The sequence below is a fragment of the Diadema setosum genome, chromosome 18 (genome assembly GCF_964275005.1).
Source record: "Diadema setosum chromosome 18, eeDiaSeto1, whole genome shotgun sequence".
Classification (NCBI taxonomy): Eukaryota; Metazoa; Echinodermata; class Echinoidea; order Diadematoida; family Diadematidae; genus Diadema; species Diadema setosum.
This window is the reverse complement of record NC_092702.1, coordinates 12,970,952-12,998,728: the sequence shown is the minus strand read 5'-3', so window position 1 is coordinate 12,998,728 and position 27,777 is coordinate 12,970,952. Positions and strand designations below refer to the sequence as shown.

The following is a 27,777-nucleotide window of genomic DNA, read 5'->3' as shown; positions in this document are numbered from 1 at the left end:
GTACCAACTCCTACTATACATGAGGTGGTATGGTACATGTTGTGAATTAGCGTGCATTCATCGTCTATTGTTTACGTACCCATCTGCAGCCTATCATACTATATACTCTGATTTTTACACTGAGTTCATTTTCCCATAATATCTTATCGTCTCGAAGTTGTAGATTCCCTAATTCGTTTTCGCTGGAATACTAATGTTAGTATGTCGGAGCCCCGAGAGAGCATTAGACCCTCGACCTGCAACGATTCTTAATAACCAAGTGGCAGGAAATTGTGGTGAAGGGCATTTTGGACGGAAAGACTAAACGAAATTCAGTGGCCTACCACAAAATGGCTAAGGCAGCGCGACCCGATCTGTGACCTGAAAATATGTGACTTCAGGATTTACGGCATTTAGCAGGTCACCTTGCATCACCACATATTTTATCGCTCAGTAGAAACAGCTCGAGTGGTCGTAAAATACAAGGTGATGCGGGAGACAAAATTCGCGGTGATGCGAGGTGATGCAAGGTGCTCTCAGTAGAAACACGCTCTTAGACTGTCTTGTTGGTTAATCATTAAAGACATTATGTACCATTTGCAGATGAAACAAAAACCCAGCTTTAGTGCTTCAAAATAATTCTAAAATGTGAGTTAGGGATAGAAACAGCCAATGTAAAAGTGTTAATCAGTCTAATCAGTGTTAAGTATTGTTAGATATACAATAACATATAACAATAGTTATGATAAAATTGTTTCTAGAATAAACCATCTACAGTTATGGTTTATTGAGATAATAGTGATATCTCCTTTAATATATTTTAGGCTTTATTGCAAAAATTTTATATAGTTATACACTTCCCTGCTTTGGCCATTGCATATCATTAACACCTGTAACAGTACTCAGCAACATCCTTTGCCATGCTAGGCCAAAAGCATCGTCTCCTGGCTAATGCAAGTGTCTTTTCGGTAGCTTGATGACATGGGCGTGTGTGTGTACTCGTACAATCCACCAGTCCCTGTCTGGAAAGCAGTTTTCTCCACATCCTCTTCTGCATCATGGAGTTGGTTGAATTCATGGGCGAGGTCAAGGCTGCAAAATACTTTGCATCTTTCAGGGCTTGCAGGGCATCTTCAGTCCTTGGAAGGGGATATGCATCCATATGGGTCTTGGCATTGAGAGCTCGGTAGTTAACACAGACTCTTAGTTTACCATCCCGTTACATTAGAGTGAACAAGAAAACTTTATTCCTCCCCTCGAGCGCCATAGTCCCAAGCCTCGAATCTTCCTCTGCCCCACATGGGCTGAACAGGTTATACTTACTTTACATAAATGCATATTCATGACACATTGCTAGTGTCATGGTTTGAGTAAGAATGACACAGGTTCACAAGCATCTCTTCCAGTCAGATATGTGGTGTTTATTGTAGACGGCCGACACAGTCACCGCCTTCACTGCCAAACGTTATAGGGAACATAATATGAACAATTTTGCCATTCACAATTAACAGCATACAGTGTCAGTAGACATCAACAGGTTCATTAACAGGCCAAATATTGAATTGGAGTATCATAACACACTCTTTTCTACAGCAATTGGTCCCATTCTCTACAGTGCATGGGAACAACCAAACTTCGGTGACACAAATCAAGTTCTTATTTTCCAACTAACAATTAAATGGAACAGCGGCAGGAACAAACTCCAGAATCTCTAAGCTTCCCTAAAAGCTGCCTCCTCTCTCACTGACTGCCTGCTGTCTTCTGCAACTCCCAAGCTTCAAGAGGCAGGCTTACTTCACATCAAAACCGCACGGACACTGTATTCCTACGCTTCAACCTACTGTGGACGCTGTGGTATCACAAATATACACATACATTTAGCTATGCTAATGTCTCCTAACATGATGTTTTCACTCAGGAACTATGTTTTGGTATGCACATACCAAGAGTGCCAAACCTGTCACTCCATTAAAAAAAAAAATGAAATAAAAAATGAAAAATAAAAAAGATCACACCACTACACTAGTCTTTGTTTATAGTTTTTATACAGTTTCATAAATGCATTGTTTGTACACCATAAACAGTTGGCCATTCAAGCAAAAATACTATTTTTCTAGTTTTAGAGGTCATTGACCTTTAACAAAGACCTGTTATGCCAATGTTCTGTGGAATATTTCATTGTAACACAAATGCATGTTTAGAACATCATTACAATACCTTGTTTACCATTAGTCCATGACACCAAACATTGATGATCTAATACTTTTTAGGTCATTGACCTCTTCAGGTCATCAGATGAATACAGGATAGTTTAATGCATCAAGCATTTCCCTGTCTGGTTCTAGGGCATACAGAACTGAGAGCCTCCTATAAGGGGACTCTACTTGGGCATGTGGTAGGTGCACTGAAGAATTTCACACAGTTCTTGAAGATATCCACGTAGATTGGGGGAAAATGTTTAGTCTGTGTGTGTGTCGTCAACAAGCCATGTTATTGTACTTTCAAAGTGACCACAAATCTCCTGGATACATTATGTAGGTCCTATTTGGTGGAAGATATCTCCATCAATATCCAGCTTATGATTGTCATGGCCTTGATGTAACAGAGTTTCAAAACCTCTTTTTTTCCTCTCATATAGTTTGCAGAATCACACAAAGCTGAACTCAAGTTGGACATGGGAATGTCATCCATCTCCAGCTTTGTAGTGTCATTGCTTACAGTCCTATGTAGCATTCACAACACTGTGAAGTGTCGTGTTGAATGTCCTGTGAAAAATAAGCCGCCATAACACTTAAGGAGTTAACAACAACTTAAAAAGAAATTGGTCTGTATCTGGTGAATCTTATGAGCAACAGCAGCAAAGCCATGAACCATTTATGTGTTGTGGACATTCTTTCCATTTTTAGTCTATCCCATTACAAGCACTTTTTTATCCCGTGACATTTCCTTTGCATAGGTTATGTGATGAGATCTGGCACATCATTGAGCATGGGTATTGCATGTTCAGCCATAAAGGCCATAGTCCACCCTTCAGCATTTGATATTCTGCCTCGGTAATGCATGACAGATGTTGAGGTCTCACTTTCACTGTAAATGAAAAGACAAATATTCAAGAAGTCACTGGTTAAGCACCAAATATTGTAATATATTGGTTACATACATGTAGGTCATGATGTAATCAAATTTTACCAAAGGTATAAATATGCTGTTATTAAGGAAGGGAGGGAAATTTTGGTGGCACAACAACATGTCACATGTTCTGACAACAAAAGAAATTACCACCACGATGACATCAGACTTAGAGTAACAAGAAAACTTTACTCTTCCCATGGACCTGCTCTTCCCTTGTCTCAAACACCATCGTCCCAGTCTCGATTTTTTTTTTTTTTCAACCCGGGCCGAACAGGCCACACCCACTTTGTACAAATGCATTTTCATGACACTGTAAATGTAAAGTTACAGTTACAGTGTACTTTTTTAAACCATCAGCAAAATCAAATACAAGAATACTTGTGAAAATAGCAATACGCATTGGCACTGGAAGTGAATATGTAAACAAAATGAATTACGAAGGAATAACATCTCACGAACAAATGAAATCTGAGCTCATCAATTCTGAACACTCAATGAATGATAAACAAGAAAGTAGTAAACACAAATTAAAACCATGAACAACAAAAATATAACTTTGTACTTCCTCAAATCTCCAGTCAGCTCCTAATACAGTGTACATATCATTCTTGATTCAACTAATATGAAATTTTAGTAAAGACTCAACGAAACTGAAGTTGCAATGTAATGTTATCAAAACAAGAAATATTGAACAATAATGCAATTGCAAGGTAGATAAGTCAAAGACAAGAATCAAACCCTGAAATGGCAGCCCTGAACCACATGACTTGCTTGACACATTTGCTCCAATATTAGCAGTGTCCAGCGCATGATTCTTATTGTGCTGCAGCCTCTGTATATGATATGATGATACCAAAGACAGTCATGTTTCTTGTTATGAATAAATTTTTTGACACTATGAATTAATGTTGTTCACTTGTTATTCTGTGTGGTGTGGTGTATGCGTACGGTACATCTGGATGTGTTATTTACTCTTTTTTTTTTTTTCTTTTTTTTTTTTTTGAGGGGGAGGAGGAGGGGCCAGCATTTTATAGAGATTAGTTTACCAAAAAGGGGCGGTGAGAGAAGTTATTTATTCTGCAACTGAATATATGTGACTGTGCATCACAAAACATACAGTCGCATGCCTTGATTTTATGTGAGGATTCAATATTGGTGAAACGGGTTAACCACGTCGATCTTGAGTTTTTCATATTTTCTGAAAGGGCTGTTCTTCTTCTACATTACTGCTAAGTTTAGGATCATAAAGTGAATGGGAAAGTGTGTTTTCAGTAGTTTTTCTACAACCCTTTTTTTCTGTAAAGTAGTGAGATCAGGTATGTCTTAGAGACCCCTTTTCATTTGGAAATCGTTAGCACACTCTTCACTTTCAACTCTCATAATTTTCTAAAGGATAATGTTACTGCTTGGAAAGTTGGCATTAATCATGGACAGAATGTGTTGATATAGCATGCTCAATGTTAGCTTAATCTGATGATCCCTTCCTTGCTTTTGCTCCAGTGGTTTACAGCCTGTTTTGTTTTTGTTTTTGTTTTGCTTTTGTTTTTTTTTTCCCATTCATCACACAGCTAGCACGGCTAAAATAGACCCTGTACTTCAGAGCCTCTTTTCTCAGTTCCGACTTTTCCAGAGTGTGTGCTTTCTTTCTAATTCATAGGTTAGGAGAATCCATTTGAATTGAGTCATACATCATTTTAAAGCTTAGAGTCTGCTCTTTCAGAATCTGCCCTTAACTAAAAATCCATGTCTAGTGACTTTTTTGTTGGTTTTGTGATGCAGGGTGCCATATGGACTTGAGCTTCATGTTTATGCATGAAAGAAGTAGAGTGTAGATCTTCAACCAGCTGCTTACCAGATCGAGGTGTATTTTGTTCTTCTTTGCGGTGATTCAAAAATTAAACAGTCCAAAAATGAAACTAGACTTGGAATTTGTCAAGACTGACAAATTAGGTGATCCGATTTTTTTAAATCAATGATTCGAGTCCTGATCGCAATAGGCATGACCATATAGGTTTCATCTGTGTTTAGAGACATTGGACGTGTGATATTTGGATTCTCATTTAGAAAAGAGAGTCAGGTCTGCTATCTTTGTTACCAAATTCGGTATACACTATAACGAAGATACAGAATGAAGTATATTTGACCATTGACCCAACTTTGCACAGCCAAGATGGCATCTGAGCAAAAAGTGGTTATTTTGTGAAATGATTCTTTTAACATGACCTTTGCGTGTGCAAAATATGGGAAGGATAGGACATGTATTCACCAAGATGCAGGTTAAAACATTTATGACCTTTGACCCTAATTTACATACCCAAGATGGTGTCTGATCAAGTAGTTGTTATTTTATGAAATAATGTACGTGACATAAACTAAACATGTGCCAAATATGGGGATGATAGGGGCTGTTTTTCTTGAGTTATTGCAAAGAAAGTTGCAGAGAGAAAGAAATATCTCAATACATCGAAGATAAGTTTGATGTCAACCAAGTTTTTTGACGTGATCTCGGCATCGTATGAAAAAATGGAGAATCACTGATGATAGCCCAAAGTCTCAGCTACAACATATTAAAATCTGGGAGAAATTTACAGAAGAGTAAGTGAGGTAGTGCTCGATAAAGACCGTCATGTCAATTTTCATTTCCAGAAAAATTCCCTCCCATAGAGATAACACGTAAACTGGTTAAATTTGACAAGGTTACATTATATCCATTTTCACGTGGTGAAGACATCATCCGATTAAAACTTTGATCACAAAACTTAAAGAGTATTACATTGGCTACAACATACTAAAATCTGGAAGAAATTCACCGAAGGGTAATTGAGCTAGACGTCGATAAAGACAATCATGTCAATTTGCACATCTAGAAAAATTCCCTCCCATAGAGATAACACGTCATAATGAAGATAAAGAAAGAAGTACATATGACCTTTGACCCTACTTTGCACAGACAAGATGGCGTCTGAGCAAAAAGTGGTTATTTTGTGAAATGATTCTTGTAACATGGTCTTTACGTATGCAAAATATGGGAAAGATAGGACATGTATTCACCAAGATACAGGATGAAACATTTTTGACCTTTGACCCTAATTTACATACCTAAGAAGGTGCCCGATCAAGTAGTTGTTATTTTATGAAATAATGTACGTGACATAAACTAAACATGTGCAAAATATTGGGCTGATAGAGCTTGTTTTTCTTGAGTTATTGCAAAGAAAGTTGCAGAAAGAAAGGAATAAGAAAATACATAGAAGATAAGCTTTAATTTCAACCAAGTTTTTGGGCATGATGCCGACTCCGTATGAAAAAACGAAGGGCACACTTACGATAGCCCAAAGTCTCAGCTACAACATACTAAAATATGGGAGAAATTCACCGAAGCATAAGTGAGCTAGTGCTCGATAAAGATAGTCATGTCAGTTTTCATTTCCAGAAAAACTGCACTCCCATAGAGATAACACGTAAACTGGTCAAATTTAACAGTGTTACTTTTAATCCCTTTTTACGAGGTGATTCCATCATCCAATCAAATTGTTGTTATTATATATCTGAAAGACCATTTAATAAGCTACAACATATTGAAATTTGGACGAAAATCAACTAAAGAATAAGTGAGATATGCTTAAATGAACTTGAAATTTGATGACGTCATTTTGAAAATTTACTTTTTTAACTTTATTAACAAATTTGATATATTTTAATCATTTTTCCAGCATTGCCAACCCATGAAATGACATGTACAACTCATCAGCTTTCAGAATATGTAAAGAAAATGGGGGGTCACCGTCCATCCTGACGAGTAAAATCGGATTTAAAATTGGCAGTTTTTTGGCATTGTTGCACTGTATATCGCCATTGACGCGCGCGCGGAATTTCAACTTTGACGGACCCGTATGACGTCATTTTGAGTGGGATTGACTTGAAACTTGGTAGAAATATTTCTTGACATTTCAGGAATCCGATCTGTGTAAAAAAAGTGGAAATTTCTATTGCATATGAGCTGTACGTGCGTATATGCGCGCGCGCGTACGCGTCCGTCCAATTTTTTCAATTTTTCAAAAAATGCTCCGATTGGTCTGAAACGTGTGCAAAAAAAATTTGAGCTCGATTTGAGCATACAAATATTTCAACGCGCGCGTACGCGCACGTTTTAAGAGAAAATATGAATTTTGATTATATGAGTAGAATGCGCTTGACTTGAACTATATGTGACGTAAATTTCATTGAAAAATTCCATTCCATTAATGAGATAGGAGTGAGAATGTGTTTTCATATAATGACGTCATAGTGACGTCACGATCGACCAATCACAATGATACATTAGATTTGTCGTGTTTGGGACATGATACATATATGGTATGAGTTTGAAGTTGATACTCTGAGTACTTTTTGAGTACGTAGATACACAACTTTTGTCCAGAAATAAAGAAGAAGAAGAACAAAGAATCCGTACAGATACAGAAGGTGATCCGAGAGGATACTCGGATCACCTAATAAGGTTCCAACTAACAAGCCTTACTTCTTCTTTTCTTCTTTTTTTGAGTAACAATCCTTCTGAATGACAAACATTATTTTGTTTTTGGACTGATGAAACCCTTTGAATTAATGGACCTTATTTGATCTCTGGATTACTGAACCTTCAAAATAACAAACTGTAACCATTTTGTCACAGGCCTTCCTGTTGGACTGAGGCACATTGTTACATATGAGTGACTCTGCTGACTTGACTAGAATTGGGTCAAGCTTTGAGGGATTGACGGAATGCTGCATAAAAAGCTTAAAAGCTTTATATTGTACATGTATTATCAATTTGAATTAACCAGTAGAGGCAGACAACTCGGTTTAATTGCCATGGGTTTTTGTTTGTTTGTTTGTTTTTTTTTGTGTGTGTGTGTGCTTGCTTGGATGTGTTGTATGCTTTCTTCATTCGAGTCTATTTCTATTTTTCATGTACACTTGTATTGTATTTTTTGGAGTGTACATTATACTTAATTGTTTGTATTTTAGCTCTGTATTATATGTATTTTCTGTATCGTACTGTTATGTGTGTATTTGGACACCTATGGAAGCCAGCTTTGCTGATAAGGGTGTTCCACTGAGGGAAAGAAATTCAATATAGTTCAGGTTAACTTATTACCTGGCCACATAATTGTGAAAACACTGTACATGTATTTTAAAGATTATTCTTTAGCTTTTATATCTGCTTCCTTTCCAATACGTGTAACACGGTTGTGGTTTGCCAGCATAAATATTAATTAATTACATGTATCTGAAAGACAGTCTGCCAAGTTTACTTGTTCATGCTTTTATAGTCATATGTCAGAACAAGCTCAAGATTATTCATGCTGAGGTGTGAATTTTCTTGAAGTAGAAAATTTTAACTTTGATTGACAGATATCCTTGCATAGGAGCTAATTCACGACAGATTTTTCTGCTGTGTAAACCTATTGACAAAAACCTTTAAATGGTGTCATACGTTTTTTTTTGTTTTTTGTTTTTTTTTTTTGCTATATACTTTTGTTTTCCACTTTCATTGTTAGTATGTATAGCTGCATGCAGCAGTTGCAGAAGCATACTTAAGAGTAACTATACACAGCCCAGTCGCTGTACATACGTAGCGCGACGTGTCGCACAGCGTATTAACAGCGTCACGTAATACCATTAAGCCAGAAAAGATGCCTGTTTACTGTATTAGGATGGAACACTCTACTAGTACATATCCAAGCCTAGAATCGTGAAAGACCAAGCTTTATTGGAGTACTAGTAATATTCATCGAATTTTAATTTGCATTATCACATACAGAAACGAGACAAACGATGAAAAATTGAAAACAACTAAACCCTACCGAGCCAATTCAAGGAGCCCCTGGATTTTAGTTGGACAAGTCAAAACTTGTCTGTCACCGGCGGGAAGCACAAAGCTGAACAACTCGCGCCGTGTTTATGCTTTGTTAAGAGCACGTGTCTATAATATACTTGGGACTTCCCCAAGCGCTAGCGAAGGTCACATGATCGAGTACAACCAATGAATTGGCGTCGTGGTGCGTGGCTGGTCGATAGCGCGCAGAGCTAGGTTACTGCACTCTTGTCTCTGTGCTCTCACACCTTGTCTCTGCGCTTGAGCTCTGCGTGCTGTGTTGGTCACACGCTATGTTCTCCAATTTAGCCATCAATCTGAAACATAACCAGCGGATCTTGCTTGCTTACAGTGACAGGAAGCTACGGACCTACTCTCCAACAGCAGTGCCATTGGTATAAAATACACTCAACTACCTGCTCTAGCTGTCCTGTTGCTGCTACTGAGTGCGAGTGCTCGTGCTGGGGCTAGCTAGTTAGCTCTAAAGTTATACCCGGGCGCTCCTTCACACAGTTAACAGTTATCGCTTTCGTGATCGCAGTTCAGTTAGCCCTACGGTAGCCAGGCCAGGTAAGTTTGCCTTTCTACGTATTTTTATTTTTTATTTTTTTTAAAACCTGAATTAGATTATAGTATGATGACGCCCAGTATACAGTATAGCGCAGTAAGTAATTCAAAGAATTAAATCCCGAGCTCACAGTAAAAACTAGGTAAGATCACAGAGAGTTGTATTTACATCGGGCGATATCGCAACATCCCTGTTCGCTTTAGCTGTATAGTGCGTACGTTAAACTGTACAAGGAGCGCCCCGGCCATAGACCAGACGCGTCTGGTCTATGCAGATGTCCCATCCTCTTCGGGCAACTGAAAATTCACAAGCCATCAGCATGATCAGCCCCTCTTCACCCCATCATTTCCCCAGGAGGTCCCCCCCACTATGAAACGGCCAACTTGTCAGATATCCTACAACCACTTGTTGGCAACACAGAACACCACATTCACAATTCCAAACATTTCACTGTGATTCTCTCTAGCCCCACCGTCAAGCCTGCAGACACCCTCATCAGCTTTGATGTAGAATCACTCTTCACCAGCGCAGAGCTCTGTGTTCCTGTCAACAAAGCATGTGATCGTGGTGATGTCATCAAACAACTTCTCACTGATGACATCTCTCTGTCTTCCAGAACACAACTCAATCCACAACAGTATACATGACCATCTCCTCGCATGTCCCAAATCTTATCTCATTCCGATGGAGAGGAGCACACTTCAAACAATAACAAGGCACTGCCATGGAATACCCCCTCTCGCCCATCATTGCCAACATTTGTATACATCTAGAACACTTAGAAACACGCACTAGCCACAACAACCCCGGGACTCTCCTTCACACAGTTATACTGTGGGAGCCCAAACACGAAGCGTTTGGGCTGGTCGCAGTTAGCCACAGCACAACACAAACCTCTCTGGCTCCAGTATGTCGACAACATCTTCACATCTGGCCATATACCAACTAGACGACTTCCTCACGCATCTTGACAAACAACATTCTAACAATGGTCTCATTCACAGTGGAAACTGAAAACAATCATTCCATACCCTTCCTCGACGTACTCGTCACCAAAACCAACTCCCGGCAATTTCTCACCAAGTCCACCACAAACCTACCCTTGTACTCACACTAAAAGATATTTTCACTACCACTCATTCCATCATCCAGCAGTCTGCCAGTCAGAACCCAATAAAGCGGTCGTCCGATGTGATCATCAAATCAGTGACAAAACCACCCCCAACAAGAACTCAAACACATCACAGACACACTCCCTGAACCAATACCCCAAGCACAGAATCAACACACAAGCACCCTCTCAATCTAACCATGCAGCCATGGAACAGCCTATCACAACTGTAACTCTCCCCTACCTTGGCGCCATCTCGCAAAAACTACAGCGCATAGATCTTCAAGTCCACCAAAATCCAGGTCCGACACACATCGGCTATCCTGGGTTTTAGGGGTCTAAATTATTTTGGGCTGCTAACTTCAGCACAGGCATAGATACGGACTAAGGAAAGCCAAATAGGATTAGGGTTAGGGTTATAGGGTTAGGGTTAGGGTTTAGGGTTAGGGTTAGGGTGAAACCATTTTGGCGTTCCATAGTCCGTATCTATGCCTGTGCTGAAGTTAGTGGCCCAAAATAATTTAGACCCCTAAAACCCAGGATAGCCGTCTACTGCATCCCATGAGAATGCAGGAATGTATGCATTGCGACCAAAGAGATTTTCCCCAGTGACTGCTAGAGTGCGGGGTCTTCATACGCCCTGTACTATTGTTTTGTGAGCGCAATGGGAGCATTGGATGACAACGAGGCGGTACAACGGTAGGGTCACCCCTCGTGCTAACACGCTAGCAAACGAGCAACCGAGGAGCAGCCAAAATCAAGTGCGTACTCGCGTAAAAGTTCAGAAGTTCGCGTAATACGCGCTGTAGAAATGTATACTTAGTACGCAAAGTCCGCCATTACTAAGTGGTACAATGGCGGCCCCCATGAAATTACTGACTCCATTGTAGAGTCCGCCCTCTAATGGTGGGGAGGAGAAAAATCTCTTTGATCGCGACCAAAGAGGTTCTATATGTAATAGAGTAAGCGCTCACCATTCAGTGCGTACAAATGAAAACGGGGCCAATTGAACAGTGGCGCACACGCATGAAAGAGATCTACTACCAGAAGCCTGAACCCGGAAGTGCCTATAGTAATACACGTAAAGTACAGCTTCGAAGATGGGGTTGGGTTGGAAAAATCATTCTAATTTTAAGGAAAATCAATATTTATCCATATCCCTCTGGATTTTATAAGAGAGATACATTCTCAACACAGTATACATGTTTTGATGAAAAAAGGACTTGCTCTAATGTGTCAAATACTGTAAAACGAGAAATTTTCGCGTGCATTTTAATTTTGCGAATTTCGCGAGCGCCAAAATTCGCGAAATTAAAATGCACGCAAAAGTTTTTGTCTACACTACATGCATTGAACGCCAGTGGCAATTCGCGAAAATTTCATACCATGAAAAAGGCTGTCGGCTCCAATTCGCGAAAATTTCATGCCGTGAATATATCATGTTTTACAGTACTGTACGAGCTGAAATTTTCGCGTACAGATATTTTCGCGAATTGCTACTTGGAGGACATTTTCGCGTGTTGTTAATTTCGTGGTTGCGAGGGTCTAACTGAACTTAGCTATTAGCGTGTTGTTATTTTCGCAGTTTAAAGGCGATTCGCGAAAATAAAACCACCGCAAAAATTTCAGCTCGTACAGTATGTGCCTTTTAAAAACATGAAGCCAAAATTGCCAAACATGCATTCATACTTCAGTAAAGATTGCAGAAAGGTACAGTGTGTATACTCTTTGGTATGGAGTACTGATTTCACATAATATATGTCACTTAGAAATATCAGACACACATACACCACACACTCCCACACACACCCACACACCCCAACAAACACACACACTCACAACAAACACACACATACGCACACAAACGGACACACCAAACCACATTTTTTTCAAAATCCAACACGCACACACAACACACACACACAAACACTTTTTTTTTTTCAATTTCAACACGCACACACACACAATGCATGTCTTGAGTCCAGACCATGCATAACTCAAGGCACAGACAGCAGGAAGGACTGCAAAAACACTATTGGATACAGTACACTATCACCTTGGAGGCTTTAAAATTGATTGCACATAATTAGTGCATGGTACGCATATGGACAGCTAATTATGTGTGATTCTGTCTTAAATGTTGCTGTTTGTGGCACCGGTTTATTAGCCAGTAGGTAGTCATTCACTGATAGTAAGCACAAATATTCAATGGTTATTCATTGAGTGCCTCATCATAGGACTTGAGGCATTTTGGGCTCCTACACAAAATTAATCATGTCAGCACAAGTGAGAGTGATAGGTATTACGTGTGGTACCTTCGCAAATGCTTGACTTCTCGACCTCTTTGCTATTAGCAGCGGGTTGTTCAATTGGCCCCGCTTCTATGTGCGAGCGCGCACTCTATTACATATAGAACCTCTTTGATCGCGACCTACCAACAACCAAGTTAATCCTCCCGGATGTATTCCACAATCACTCCAACAAAAGAGAGCCCCTGGATCTCAACAACTGCAATGCAACACATCACATGCCAACAGTCGACACTCAGCCCGCTTCTGCCAACAATCTCCACCTTGATCCACATCCTCCATCCTCACCTCCTCCCAGGTTACGCTGCACTTCTGACAAAGGACAGTCAATCTGCCCGAAAAGTCAACTTCTCTGAATATCATAGCTATTCTTACTAGATCTCTTGCTCTATCTTAACTAGCTCTCTTGCTCATTTATTTTCAATCCACTTTCTTCTCTCTTTCAAAGTAGTCTGTTTTCCTCCACTTGTCTTTTATTTCTTCTTTATTTCTTGCATCCTTACAACCCAACAGTCCTTTCCAGGTCCACCTGACTATTTTACAGTTCCTCCACCTAGGTTAATGCCTCATTCTTCTTCTCTTTCAGGACCACACACTTAACTTCAATTCTCTCCCTTTCCTTTCTCTGACAGAAACATTTTCAGGACATAACTTTAACTGTTTATCTTTTAGCTCTCTTCCACAGCATTCCAGTTCCAGGATCCACTCAACCACCTGCCCTTCACTCACTTAGCTTCCATTCCTCCCCTCCCCCCCCCCCCCCATTCTCTCTCTTTCTTTTTACCCATAGTTGATAGTCTTTTCCCCCTCGATTTACCTCTTCCCCTTCTGGATTTATTTCTCTTTTCGTTATTTTGATTTTGCTTTCCATAATCCATATCAGTTTCCGATTTTGTTTCTCCCAATTGGTTTCATGAATCTCTAGTTCTCTCTCTCCTATCTCCATGATTTTCCAACCTTCAGCTTCTCCCTCTCCCCCATATTTTCTACTTCATCTTTCTCCCAGCGATGTCTGAACCTTTTACTTGATTTTTACTATACAGGGACTCCTGTTATAGCAAAGTCTTCGGGACCGGCAGTTTTCTTTCGTCATATCGAAATTTCGTTATGTTGCAGAGTGAATTTTTAGTACTGTATGTTGTAACCAGAATCTCATTATAACCATGTTCGTTATAACGGGAGTGCACTGTATTCTCCCTTATTCTCCCTTCTGTCCCCTTTTCTCCCGTCTCCACCAGTGCAACTTCAACTTCCAGCTCTTTGCTGCCCCCACCCCCCCCCCCACTTGTCACTATTTGCCTTCCTTACATTCCCCCTATAAATATGTCGCTTTCCTCCTCAATTCTCCTCTTTCTAGGCTCTTCTTTTGTCAAGCCACGATCCCTACAAGGACTACATACACATGGTGCTACTGCAAACCTTTCTCCCTACAACCAGTTTGGGTGAGATATAAATAATTACTTCCCGTGCTGTCAATGCAATACTAGGGCTCCCATAAGCTCGCTTTCTACGGAAAGGCCCAGAACAGGGCAAGGTCTAATGATCTACATAGAATCTGTCAAATTGTATGCTTTTTTCTTTCTTTGTGCAGCCTTTGGTTCTGCAGCTAAACCATGGATGCTGCTGATCGTCTCCGATTACAGAAGAATTGGACTTATCTGTTGGATTCCTTGAACTGCGAGGATGTTGTGCCCTACCTAATCCAGGACCTTGTCTTTGATATTGACACTGTAGAAGAAATTGAAGCAGCAGACACTCGCAAGGTAGCACATTTTCATTCAATGTCATTGGGGTTTTGTTTTGTTGTTGTTGTTGTTGATTTTTTGGGGTTATGTGTTTGTTTGTTTGTTGTTGTTGTTGTTTTCAAAATTCAATGCTCACTTCTCCACTTCACAAAGTCATTAAAGGAAATGTCTTTTCAACATGGATAGTTTTGTATCTTTATAAAAGCAGTAACCCTCTCATGACCTAGATGCCATGACATGGCACACTGTGCATTAAAAAGTTGACTGTGGTACTGACAAAGTTATGCTGTCAGCTAGAATGTCTCTTAGAACGACTACAGGTACCTTGTATTGTTTTTATTCTTCTACTCCTTCATCCATATCATTTGTGCTTAGAGTGCCGGTTTGCCCTTTCTGGTAATTAATTGATCAGAGGTTGTAGAATGCATCAACATTGGCAATAAGATATTCAAGTGTACACAGGTAATCTTGAAATATTTGTTTTCCTTCTTAATACTTTTGCTGTTTAAAAATGTCACCATCAGATTGAGTCAAATTATACCATATGAATGTCTTTTCACGCAAAACTCATGGTAAGTTGTACAAGTATCTTTAGAAGTGCAATTTCTATCATTGGCTCTTGTTTATTCACAAGACAGGACATGTAGAGTTTTAACCCGTTGAAGATGAGTCCTGAGTATACTCGGGCAGGTGTCTATGGGAAATGTGTGTTGTAGCACTATTAGCCCATCCTCAACAGGTTTAGTCTGTATTACACTCCCTTTACTAATGCATCTCTGTTGATTGTTATTCATGCAATCCTTTTTTTCCTTCTCTAATGTCACCTTGCAGGCAAAAGCAAGAAGACTGCTGACCAAACTGATGCAACGAGGACCAACTGCTTATGATGCGTTCCGGAAGGCATTGCGAGAAAATGAGGTCTACGAACACCTTTTAGATAGACTAGATGCTACAAATGTTGATCTCAGTAGTATATCTTCACAGACTGACAACAACTGTGGTAAGCAGCTGATGTCAACTTTCTTTTGCATGTGAAATGTTTGCAAGGTAATTGTAACCCCTGAACGGAGTTCGGAGGATACTATGGATTTGGCCTTATTACGCCGCCACCGCTGCCAATGTCAGCCACACAGATTTTCTTCTGAGCTCTCTACCAGCTGCGGTTTGTGTGGGATCATCTTCAAATTTGGCATGAAGGTGCATATGGTAAAATGAAGATGCCCATTTTAGGTTTTAGCACCCTCCTTGTTCCATCTTTTTACACAAAAAGTACATTTTTTCAGGGTCTGCTTCTGTGCGCGATACTGGCCGTGTTTCTTGTTTTTTCTTCGAATTTAGTATGCAAATGTACATGTATCATTGTCAAGTCTAGACACAGATATCTAAATACTGCCCCTCTTTTCCACCTTTTACAAGGTCAAAGGTCACCCTGATCAGGTTCAAATTTGCAAATAATGCTTTATATATGCAATAACTTGATTATTACTCAATGGATTGTATTTAGACTCGCTAAGGAGGTGAACTGGTATTCTACATGCAGGACACAACAGTGTGTGGTTTTGGCACCCTCAGTGTTCTGACTGGGATGTCATGTCACATTTCTTGTATCGTGCTCTATGAGTCACATTTCTGGTTGGATTTTATGCAAACTTGCTATTGAGGTTTAATTGGGGGGGGGGGGGGGGTGTTCCACGTAAGAAAAAGTTTTCATTGACGGGCAATTATTGTTCTGACTTTTATACATGTAGGATGCCATGTTGTACCAGCAATGTTTCTTGACCAATTTTTATTTATTTTTTTTCTTATTTGGTATGTAAATGCATCGTAGTCAAATCTAGACACCTATACATATTAGTAATGCTGCCCCCATTGTTCCATCTTTCCAAGGGTCAGAGGTCACCCCGATCATGTCAAAATGTGCAAAAATACTTATCTATGCAATAACTTGATTGTTGCTGAAACAGATTTTATTCAGATTTGCTGAGGAGCTGTATGGGTGGTCATTCTACATGTAGGGCAAAAGAGTTTGTGGTGATGGCACCCTCAGTGTTCTGACTTGGGCTAAAACTTTGGCCTAAAAAGTCATCTGAATGGGGTATGGGGACAGGTTCGGGAGATATGTGTGCTCAAATGGTTCCCCCAGCTGAGTGGTCTAGTTTTGATATCACTGGCATGTCACATGTTACGTGACAACTGATCCCTACCTGGAATGAAATTTTCCCTTAAATTGTTCTATGGCACTTTGTCTCCATCACAGCTGCAGAATTTACCTATTTTCTTTATTTTGAATATAGAATAGGTGTTATGGTCTGTATGCAGTTATAGTAATCACCTTCACCCTGTAGGTTTTCCAGCAAAGGACATAGTGTATTGATAAGTATTTATTTTTCCCTTAGAAGTGTCAACCCATTGAGGTCGGGTTAATCTTGCTACAACACGCATTTCCCCATAGACCCCTGTCCTCAACGGGTTAATGTATGCTGCTGAAAATATCCCAGAATTGTTGCTTTCATTTTGCTCCAGATGTCCATTCAGCATTATTCTTTCTCAACCTATGGTGTGTATTTCCTACTGTGGGGTGTTTTTTTATACCCCCGCCACACGTAGTGTGAAGGGGGTACTAAGTATATAGGAATCACCGTGATGTTGGTCGGGCGGTCGGTCTGTTGCAAAATCTTGCGTCGCGAACTCCTCCTACAGTTTTGAAGCGATTTAAATGAAACTTAGGGTAAATGATGATATTGAGGTATAGATGTGCAAGACATGTTTTTTGTGTTTGTTGGACAATGCGTTACCATGGTAACCATAGTTTTAACAAAAGCTTGTGGATTGAATAACTTCCATAGTATTTAAGCAATCAATTTAAAAATTGGTATCTATGATGATCTATAGGTGTAGTTATGCAAGACACTCTTTGTGTTTGTACTTGACAAAGCGTTGCCATGGTAACCGCATGTTTTCTTCGAAATCTTCTGGAGTGAACAACTTCCACAGTTTTGAAGCAATTGAAATCAAATTTGGTAGGCATTATGGCCGTGAGGTATAGATGTGGAACACATAATTTTTGTGTTTGTCGGACAAAGCGTTGCCATGGTAACCATAATTTTACCAAAACCTTGTGGATTGAATAACTTCCACATCGTTCAAGCAATTAAGGTCAAATTTAGTATGTATGATGATCGGGAGGTGTAGTTATGCAAGACACCAATAATAAGAAAAATGTGTTGCCATGGTAACCACTCATTTTTTGTATCAAATTGAACTATTTAATCTATGAAGGTGAAATTTGGTGTGTATGATGCTCTTTAAGTGTAGTTTTGCAAAACGTCCTTTATATTTGTATCGGACAATGCATTGCCATGGTAACTGCATTTTTTTTTTAAATCCTGTGGAGTGAACTTCTTCCACATTTTTCAAGCAATTGAAACCAGATTTGGTAGGCATTATGGCCCTGAGGTATAGATGTGGAACACATAATTTTTGTGTTTGTCACACAAGCCGTTGCCATGGTAACCACAATTTTACCAAAACCTTGCAGATCGAATAACTTTTCCATCATCCAAACAATTAAAGTCAAATTTAGTATGTATCATGATCTAGAAGTGTAGTTTTGCAAGACACCAATGTGTTAGTTTAAGGGAAATGTGTTGCAATGGTAACCACTCATTTTTGTATCAAAATAAACCATTCAAGCTATGAAGGTCAAATTTGGTGTGTATGATGGTCTTTAAGTGTAGTTATGCAAAATGTCCCTTGTGTTTGTATCAGACAATGCATTGCCATGGTAACCACACTTTTTACCCAAACCTTGTGGAAATCAGTGTCAACTCTGTAATTGTACAGTAAACTAAAATTATTCTGTTTCCAATTCGACAAGTGCACAAACTTGGTATCAACGTCATTGCCCTCATGACATGATCACATACTATAAAGCGACACTAGGGGCGGGGCTATTAATCACCTTCAGTGATAATTCTAGTTTTTCTCTCTCTCTAAAATCTTTTTATATCCTTGGCAGCAGACAGGGCAGACATTGGAATCACACCTCTCGATGATGACAGTACCAGCGATCCATCTGCTCTCCGGTCAGAGACCATCATGACTAGCCATGGACAAGCAGCTTCTTCAGAACATGCAATGCAACCACCATCATCTACAAGTACTTCTCCGTCCAGCAGCAACTTCCGTATCGCTGGCAATCACAATTTTGTAATTGTGGGGAGTAGCCACACCCAGGTGTATTACCATTAGCAACTACAGTGTACAGCATGCAATTGCAGCCTTGACTGCTTGACTGCCAAGTTTTTGAAATATGAACTGGACATCATTCCAGCACAGATTGTATTGCATTTACACCACATGATGATGACCCCGATGTAAGATTGTCATTGTTATATTTCCCATTCTCCAACATATCTATGATCACACTCAGTTGACTGTTAGTTAAGGGGCAACAAAGTCCATCACCATACTGGTTTTTCTCTTATGCCAGTTGATAGGGTTGCTGGATACTAACTGTCATGATTGAAGAATCACCAAATCTCCTTGATTGTACAGATGGTTCCCTGAAACTATTTCTTGAAGTTTTTACAAAAGAAAAGCCCTGATATCTCTTTGCAATCTTCTGCTTGTGTTTGGAGACAGCCCTGTGAAAGTGCTATTACAATTCATTAGAACTGCTACACAACCTGATAGCATGCAGTGGCGGATCCAGGGGATGGGGGGGGGGGGGGGGGGGGGGGATCATCGACGCCAGGCGCCCCCTTTAATTTTTTCTTAAAATAAAAGACATTTTTAAAAATGTGAAAGGGGGTGCATGTACCCCCTTTAATTTTCGATTTTAGTTTCACCAGAAAATTGCTCTCAAGCCCTTTTTTTTTGCTTGTCAGCCATTGAAACCCGGAGGTAGGAAGAAATTGCACAGGAGCCCTTTTTTTTTTTTTTTTTTGCCTGTTAGCTGATTATGTCTGGAAGTGGCACCAGAAATATTTTTTGCACCCCCCCCCCCCCCCCTTTTAAGGAATTTCTGGATCCACCCATGGCATCGTCATCAGATGTGGACATTACATTGTGTGGCATGTCAAGTTATTCTTTCCGCAGCATCTTTTAAGATAGTACCTTAGGGGAGTACCTTACGGGACTTGATGCTTTGTGAACAGATGTAAAGTCTTCATTAAAGTATATCCTGGTACTTGTTTTTTGAATGAGTGCGTCTGGGAGAGTACAGGTATTTAGAATTATCATGTACATATATTTTCATCCTTTTTTGTTGTTGTTTTACACAAAGATATTTTGATATAACAAAGGAAAACTGCTGGTCACAAGGACTTTGCTATAATGGGATTGTTTGGTATCTACTCGCATAATTATGAACAGAGTTGATATCTAGACTAATGTTGCATGTAGTTCATAGTTTAATTGTAGTATTAGTATCAATATTTCATTCAGGGGATCCATTTCATTTTTTATAGTTTGCTTATCAAGAGCACTGAAATTAGTTATCAGGAGATGCAGTAGGAAGATTGATGTGTTGAATCACTACAGTCTGTAGCTTGTATACAAGTAACGAAGATACAGTGTATTTGTATATATGAGCTACCTCTCACTGTGACAGCTCTATATGCTATCATGCAGAGTTGTATTTTGCATTAAAGTTGATACAATGATCATTGCATTTAATTCATTGAAATATACATATCCATCTGTTTGTATTTCAGGGTTTTTCTTGCAAGCTTTTGTGACCTTATAATTATGGACTTGTGTTCACTTTTGTGAAAAACTCTTCTATGTGCACATTGGCAATCCAAACAACCTATAGTACTCTGGAGTTCATGTGCAATTTTGTCTCATTACAAATAGTATACACCGACTTCAGCGTTATCTTGAGTTGACATTGAGTGTTGAAAAACATGCATGGTAGTGGAATGGTTTTGAAAATTATTGCTGATAACTCTCAGAGTTAATTACCATTTACATATGTCTTATCGTAGAGATCCTTTAGAGTCAAGGGGAAGAAAGGTTCACCCATCAGTCTCATATGTAAATTAATGTAAACCGTAAAGGGCGATGAGTTGGCTCAGTCGGTAGCGCGTCTGCCTCACGATCACACGGCCCAGGTTCGAACTTGAGTCTAGACTGAGCAATGTTGTGTGTAAGCATACCGCCCCCTCTAGCAAGAGGCAAAACACTCTGTCCCTTGGATAGGACATAAAATGGAGGTCCCATGTATGAGAGAGTAACAACTCATGCATGTAAAGATCCTGCTTCATTCATTCATCGCAAAGAGCAGGGTGTTTAACCCGGTGAAGTGGTCCCACCTCACATCCAACTGGACCCCATGGAAGACCAGCTTAACGTAGCTGAATATGGGTTATCCAGCCATCTTCTCAGATGGAAATGAACAAACAAACATCATTCAGTTCATTCTTTTTCCCCTGTGTACCTACGTGACTCTGTTAAAAAATGTAGTCCGACACGAAGTCTACGTTCATCATCAGATGCATTGTTACTCCAAACACCCAGAGTAAAACAGGGATGGGGTGATCATGCTTTCTCCATTATGGGACCAAAATTGTGGAATCAATTTAAAATGCAGTTAAGGCAACTGTCATCTACAGAAACATTCAAATCCAAACTTGACACGTATCAGTTCCTCTCACACTGAGGACTATAATTGCTGTCTATAATGTTCAGAACAATTGTATTCTTTATCAATGGTATGTGTTTGTTGTTTGCCATTTTCTTCTCTGTTGTCATGTTTGAGCATGTTTATATCTATTTTTTCATTTTTGAAGCCCCATGAGCGCTGAAAGGTGGACGTGTGCACTATACAAGTAGCTACTGTTATTATTATTGTATAGTATGGACCTATATGTGTGATGAGCTACTTTAACACCCTTTCCTAACCCTTCAATGATTATAAAAACTCTCATGCTCAATTATTGCTCTTTATAAACCATTATTACTGTTGCTAGTATTAATGAATATGCAGAATAAGGATTATTATTGTTATTGTTATTATTTAAGGGGATTTTCCCCACATTCCTGTGTGACTTCAGGTTCCATGAAGCATTTGATTACTGGACATCCTACGTCAAGGATTGTGACATGCACATGCCTTTAACCTGCTCACCACAAATGCTGCAGTGCCCTAACAGGTATGATTGGATGTTTTCATGGCCATGGAAAGTCTGTATTGCCGAGATCAACATTGCCAAGCATTCTTGTCCTGTTTTCTGTTTTGATGAAAGCATAATTTCATGTTGACTTAATAGATGAGGCAATTAATACAGAATTTTTACTTGGTTGGGTCAAGATCATGTTGACCTACATTTGTACACTAGTATACCATTTGTCCACTTTCAAATGCCAACTTACACCAAAGCAAAAACAAAAAACAAAACAAAAACCGAATGAACTGTTACAATGAGGGAAATTATGCCTTCGTTGTAATGTCAAATGGCATGATTTGTTGACATATGCATGATCAGTTGTGCAATGTTCTTTAGATAACTAAATTTGAGAAAACTAAAATTTTGTGCTTCTATGTACAGGTCAATGAATACATTTTCAGTAGGCAAAGTACTCTATGAAGATATTAGCATGCACAAAAAACTTTGTCTGCACAAGTATACTTGTAAAATGTATTTCCATGTTGTGATAAACTTGGCAGACACACAGTGACCACAAACTACATGGGATAGTCCGGTTTGATTGCCTTGAAGAGTAGCTTGAAAAGTATGTTACTGCATTATATTGCCAAATTATTCTACTTGTGGGAAATGTCAGAATTATGGGCTAATAACGAAGATTAAAAGTTGTTTCATTTTTTTTTTAATAGTTAGTGAAGCCTGCAGTCCTTTGACCACTGCAGGTCATTCCATTATATGTGTTGTCAATGGCATGCTGTGAATCGCAGCGCTTTGCTAAAGGGCGATTTGTTTGTTGTTGATGTAAAAATACAAAGTTATACAGACTGTAAATTCATACCCCTTCCCGTATGTAAAATCAATCACTAAAAACATACTGCAGTGTAATGATGCCATAACATATTCTTTCATTAAAAAAAAACAACTTGTACTAAAAGTCAAAAGTGCCCAAAATATTTTCAGTCATGATGACAGTGTGACTTCTGTTATTGTTTTTTTTTTTCAGAGACTGTAACAACACAAAAATACTTCTTTATTACAAATTTGTTATTGCTTCACTAACTTTGCCCATATCATGTAATGTTATGGATCCAGAACAAAGTAAATTGGAACATTGCATGTATGTTGTACAATGTCTGTAGAGGTCAACAGTGCAGCATCCCCAAATCTATACACCACTGATTGACATAGGAGGAACCTTGGGTTTGGAAGCTGCAGTAAATGATAACTTTTTTGATACACAGGGCCCTGAAAATGCAAGAGACTCTGTCATTTGCATCTGTTCACGATCGTGATTCATGTATATCCATTATGCTTAGTAGGCCCTACTGTATGTGTAAATTCCTCAGTTGTGAAGAAAGTTTATAATTTCTGCCTTTGTTTACACTGTATATCACTGCTTTGCATTTATTTCTATGCCTCTGCCACGAAGTGGTGCCGGAGGCATTATGTTTTCGGGTTGTCCGTCCGTCCTTCCATCCGTAATCAATTTTGTGGACAGCATATTAAACTAAAAAACCGTTTGAGGTATCTTAATGAAGCGTAGTATGTATATGTATGAGTGTGTGAGGTTGTTCCTATCAACTTTTAGGTGCACTTGCTCATGGTCAAAGGTCAAAAGGTCAAGGTCAAATGCTCAAAATTTCACTATTTCCCCCATATCCATGCAATGCCTGAAGGTATTTTGTTGAAACTAAGTGTATGTATGAACTACCAAATAAAAATTCTCCAGAGAGAGTTTTGGGTCACGAGGTCAAGGGTCAAAGGTCAAGTCAAAAGGTTGAAATTTCATGTTTTTCTCCATATCTCGCAAATGGTTCAAGGTATCTTCGTGGAACTTAGTATATGCATGTACCGACGGACAGTGATTATCTAGGGAAGTTGGGGGTCATGGATCAAAGGTCAGGGGGTCAAAGGTCAAGGTCAACTCCTCAAAATGTCACTACTTCCCTCATATTTATGCAATGCCTGAAGGATTTTTCTTGAAACTTGATATATGCATGTATTACCTAATATATATTCTGTGGGAAGTTTCTTGTCAAAAGGTCAAGTGAAAGTGCTAAATTGCACTTCTTCCTCCATAACTCGAAAGAAACTCCAGGTACAGTGTAAAGGCTTATCATCATGAAACTTACATATTCATGTATGTTCTTCCTAACAGTGATTCTCTTTGAAACTTTGAGGTCAAAGGTCAAAGGCCGGGTTTAGATATTTTACCATTTGATACTGAAATAACACTTTTTCTCCATACCTTGAAAATTACCCGATGCATAAACTTATAAAAGGGTCAAAAGTCAAAGTCAATTCCCCAGATGCCTGCACTCTGACATTTTAATCATTCATCCAATTGAACCTAGTTCAAGGAAAGTGATCATTCAGCACATTTGTGGCAAACCTGTCATTTTAATATTTTGCCAATTATGTGAAACTGTCATCACACATTGTCAAGACATTGTACTATAGACCTATTAGGAGAACCATGCATTATGGCGGAGGCATACCAGTCGCCATAGCGACATTTCTAGTTATATATTTTTTCTTGGGGAGGGGGTGTATTGCACAATTTATCAGCCCTGGTGACAACTACGTAGAAACATCACTCCTGTATGATGTGGTAGTACATGTACCTGTCATTGCACAATTGTATTTTGTTACACAGGATTTTGTTATACAGTATGAACATATCTTACTTACTGATATGATGCTTTGTCACTGTAAACCACTCAAATTCAGTGTTTATCTATGCCTTTGTATCATGCTTGACTTGTGTGGACTTTGCAGGAGACTCGATGGAGGAAGTGGTATTTCATGAAAATAAAATTGAGTACATGTGCCATACAGCTTGTGAAATGAGTGGCATCAATGAAAAGAATCGAGTTATTGATTCTTTGTGTGTTAAAAACATGTTTTTGTCAAATATAAAGTGTGATGAACTTACTTACTGTTGACTTTTTATGGATGGATCATGTGTTAGTGCAACTCATACACGACTGCATCGGTAGTTTCCTGTGCATTTTTTTTTTTTTAGGATGCAGTCATACATAAAGTTGTGGTCTATCCTAAAATCAACACATTATCAATGGGTAAAAGTGTATAATCCATGTTCTCACATACTACTGCTGCAGAAGTCCATAGAGGCATAGATTCAATTACAGTCTGTTTAGCTCATCTAAGCAGAATAGGCCCGAGGCATACCCCAAATTGCCAAGTTTTCAAGACAAGTACCATTTTTATCTTCTGAAAAACTGGGGGATTCATTTTTACCAAACTTAGCAAGGAATTTCAGTGGAGGGAGGGGATCATAATCTCGTTTTGTGGCCCATTTCACATCCTAACGCTAATTCTGTGCACCAGAAGAGCAGAAGCGTTTAGACGTTTTACTACTAACCCTCATTTCGCTTCGGACGAATGGCAACACGTCAATACGGAGCTAAAAGAGCGCATTTCCCCGATTCATCATGACCCGAACCACCGAGTGATAACGACCACACAAGCAGCAAACCTACCGTATTCATCAGTGATTCCGTTTTTTAGTGCTATTGTATATGCATCCGGATTTCGTCGAGAAAAGACACTCCGAAACTTACATCGCACAAGACCAAAGACCCTTGCCGAAGCGAGGAAAAGGAAAAATGCTCTTCGACGTAAAGCATATGCCAAGAACACCACTCACGAGGACAGAAGAAACTTCAGAGATGCAGTCAAGGCGGTTTCGTATTTGAAGAAAAAAAAAAAGGAAGAACTTTGAAAAGGATTGTATACATCAAGAGCGACAATATCGTAACGACTTTTGGAATTTCGCAATTTTTTTTGTCACGGAAACTTAGACAACTTAGACAAAACTTAGACGGAAACTTAGACGAAACCTTCATTCACCAAAGAAGTAGCAGATATAAGATATATTATTGTGAAAAATACTCCCAAAGAGTAGAGCTAGACTTTAACACATTGCAATGCTTTCCTTTCATACCCTTTAATGAAACCGGGAGGTCGGAATTCGATTTATTCCCATGCCACCCCAAAACTTATCAAATCATTTCTGCAGTCAAAAAAGGCATCTTCTGTTCCGGGACCTGACTGTCTAATGTATGGACTAACATACGCAATGTACCTTGCGCCCGCCACTTTTTGGCAACTTTGTTTTCGCGTATTCTCAGTGAAACGAGAGGCCCTCCAGAAAGGTGGTCAATCTCTCGTGTGTCACTCATTCACAAAATGTGGTGACACCTCCCTCCCTCAAAGCTTTAGAATGATCTCACTTACGTCCTGCATAAGTAAAGTCTTTCCCCAGATTATAGCAAATCAGATGGTGGCATATCTAATAGATAATTAGTTCATTAATAGATCAATTCAGAAAGCCTTTGTTACTGGAATTAATGGATGTATCGAGCATAACCAAGTTGTCCAAGAAATCATAGCCGACAGCAGATCAAGCAAACGCGCTGGGCATATAACGTTCTTTGATTTAGCCGATGCTTATGGCAGTGTAAGTCGCGATCTTATCACCCATTCTCTGAAACGATATGATGTTCCTTAACAACGTTGTATCATATGTTGAGAACCTATACACTCACAGTAGACTTCAGGGTACGGTTACTGGATGTAAATGGTCGTCAGAGAAGTTTGATTTTTTGATAGAGGTGTTTTCCAGGGGGACCCTCTTTCGCCGGTAATATTTTTAACATAACTTGATGTCCTCTGATCGACTATTATTGTCTAAGTTAAAAGAACAACATGGATATTGTTTAAAAGATACGAGGGTGATCACTACCCCCTATGCAGATGATTTTAACCTTGTCACAATTAGCAACAAAGTACAACACCAAAAGATAATCGATGAGCTACAACAGCATTGCTCTACTCTAGGCCTCAGTCTTAAACCATCCAAGTGCTATAGATTTTCAATATGCAGTGTCGAGGAGCTAACGTATAGGTCTGTTACACACACCTACACTCTTAAAAAGAAAAGGGTAAATCAACATTCAAAAGGGGCGAGGAATGACAGCGTTTTTAAAATGTTGTATTCACCCTTTTATCCAGCTGAATCAAAGAGTTAGATGTGCTAGATACAGCAAGAAAAGGGGTGAATGCAACATTTTTAAAACGCTGTAACTCCTCGCCCTTTTAAAACGCTGATTTAGGCGCCTACGCTTTTCTTTATAAGAGTGTATAACGGAATGAATGTACATGCTATGTCATACTCTGATCGCATACACACGGTCCCCAAGAATAAAAGGCGACAACTTGGTGAACCACGCATAGCGAGAACTACAATGGTCAAATAAGCAGTCAATGATGGCCCACTGTCACGAAAGTCTTCAAAAGGCAAAGACACCATTGTCGATAATACTAGTATATACCAAGTGGAATTCTGAAGACAGTATATACAACCGAGTAGGGTTGGACCTACTACTAATCGACCGCCTAATGTTTATTTGCTTGATAAGAATATTCAACACTGAAATTCACCTAAAAAAATTGACCTACGTGATTGAGAAAATCCAGCTCTATCAAATGCCGTTGTTCCCTTTTCGATTCGAAGTTTCAGTGCAAAAATATCGCCGACGAACTTACGTGGCCTCGTTTCAGCTCCCCGCGGTAAATCGCGTTTTTAGGATCGACCGCTGATTTTGCATTGACAATGCACGCAAACCGAGTTGTATTGAACACCGTGTTGTACGCAGCTTTTTAGAAGCCTTTTAGAAACTTCCATAGACATTACCATTGTGCTGTCATTACGATTCGGTGAAAATATTCATTCGAAATTTTGTCCTTGATTAAAACCATTAATGAACAGTGAATTATCGCGTTTTCCCACACCATCCTAATCTACATTCAAAGCCAATCCATTTTTATGTGCTTTGCGCGCAGAGAAGTGCGTACTAAGTGTTCAGTGCGCGAATTATACGCGGTCGGTTTCAATAAGGG

At 39.3% G+C, this 27,777-nt stretch overlaps 1 protein-coding gene and 1 long non-coding RNA gene across 4 annotated transcripts; both read left to right on the top strand.

The window, feature by feature from the left end:
• Positions 1-9,461: 9,461 nt before the first annotated feature.
• Positions 9,462-18,952, top strand: LOC140241513 (uncharacterized). Of its 3 annotated transcripts, none has more exons than XM_072321249.1 (4): positions 9,462-9,538; positions 14,548-14,719; positions 15,533-15,701; positions 18,723-18,952. In XM_072321249.1, the coding sequence occupies exons 2-4, from the start codon at positions 14,570-14,572 to the stop codon at positions 18,950-18,952; spliced, it is 549 nt and encodes a 182-aa protein (XP_072177350.1). In that variant the 5' UTR covers positions 9,462-9,538; positions 14,548-14,569. The 3 variants fall into 3 exon arrangements, with proteins under 3 accessions (XP_072177350.1, XP_072177348.1, XP_072177349.1); XM_072321247.1 differs by having other exon boundaries at positions 18,720-18,952; XM_072321248.1 differs by lacking the exon at positions 9,462-9,538 and adding an exon at positions 14,353-14,398 and having other exon boundaries at positions 18,720-18,952.
• A 2,044-nt stretch (positions 18,953-20,996) lies between these two features.
• LOC140241522 (uncharacterized) lies at positions 20,997-24,687 on the top strand. The gene is made up of 2 exons (XR_011902086.1): positions 20,997-22,594; positions 22,994-24,687. It is a non-coding gene; the product is annotated as an uncharacterized lncRNA (long non-coding RNA).
• The last annotated feature ends 3,090 nt before the right edge of the window (positions 24,688-27,777 follow it).

What these genes read in the sequence shown, in the direction of transcription:
- LOC140241513 (XM_072321247.1), top strand. Translation starts at nt 14,570, where the DNA reads ATGGATGCTGCTGATCGTCTCCGATTACAGAAGAATTGGACTTATCTG. An exon ending in AAGCAGCAGACACTCGCAAG is followed by an intron (nt 14,720 to 15,532) that starts GTAGCACATTTT and finishes GTCACCTTGCAG; the next exon opens with GCAAAAGCAAGAAGACTGCT. An exon ending in ACAGACTGACAACAACTGTG is followed by an intron (nt 15,702 to 18,719) that starts GTAAGCAGCTGA and finishes TATCCTTGGCAG; the next exon opens with CAGACAGGGCAGACATTGGA.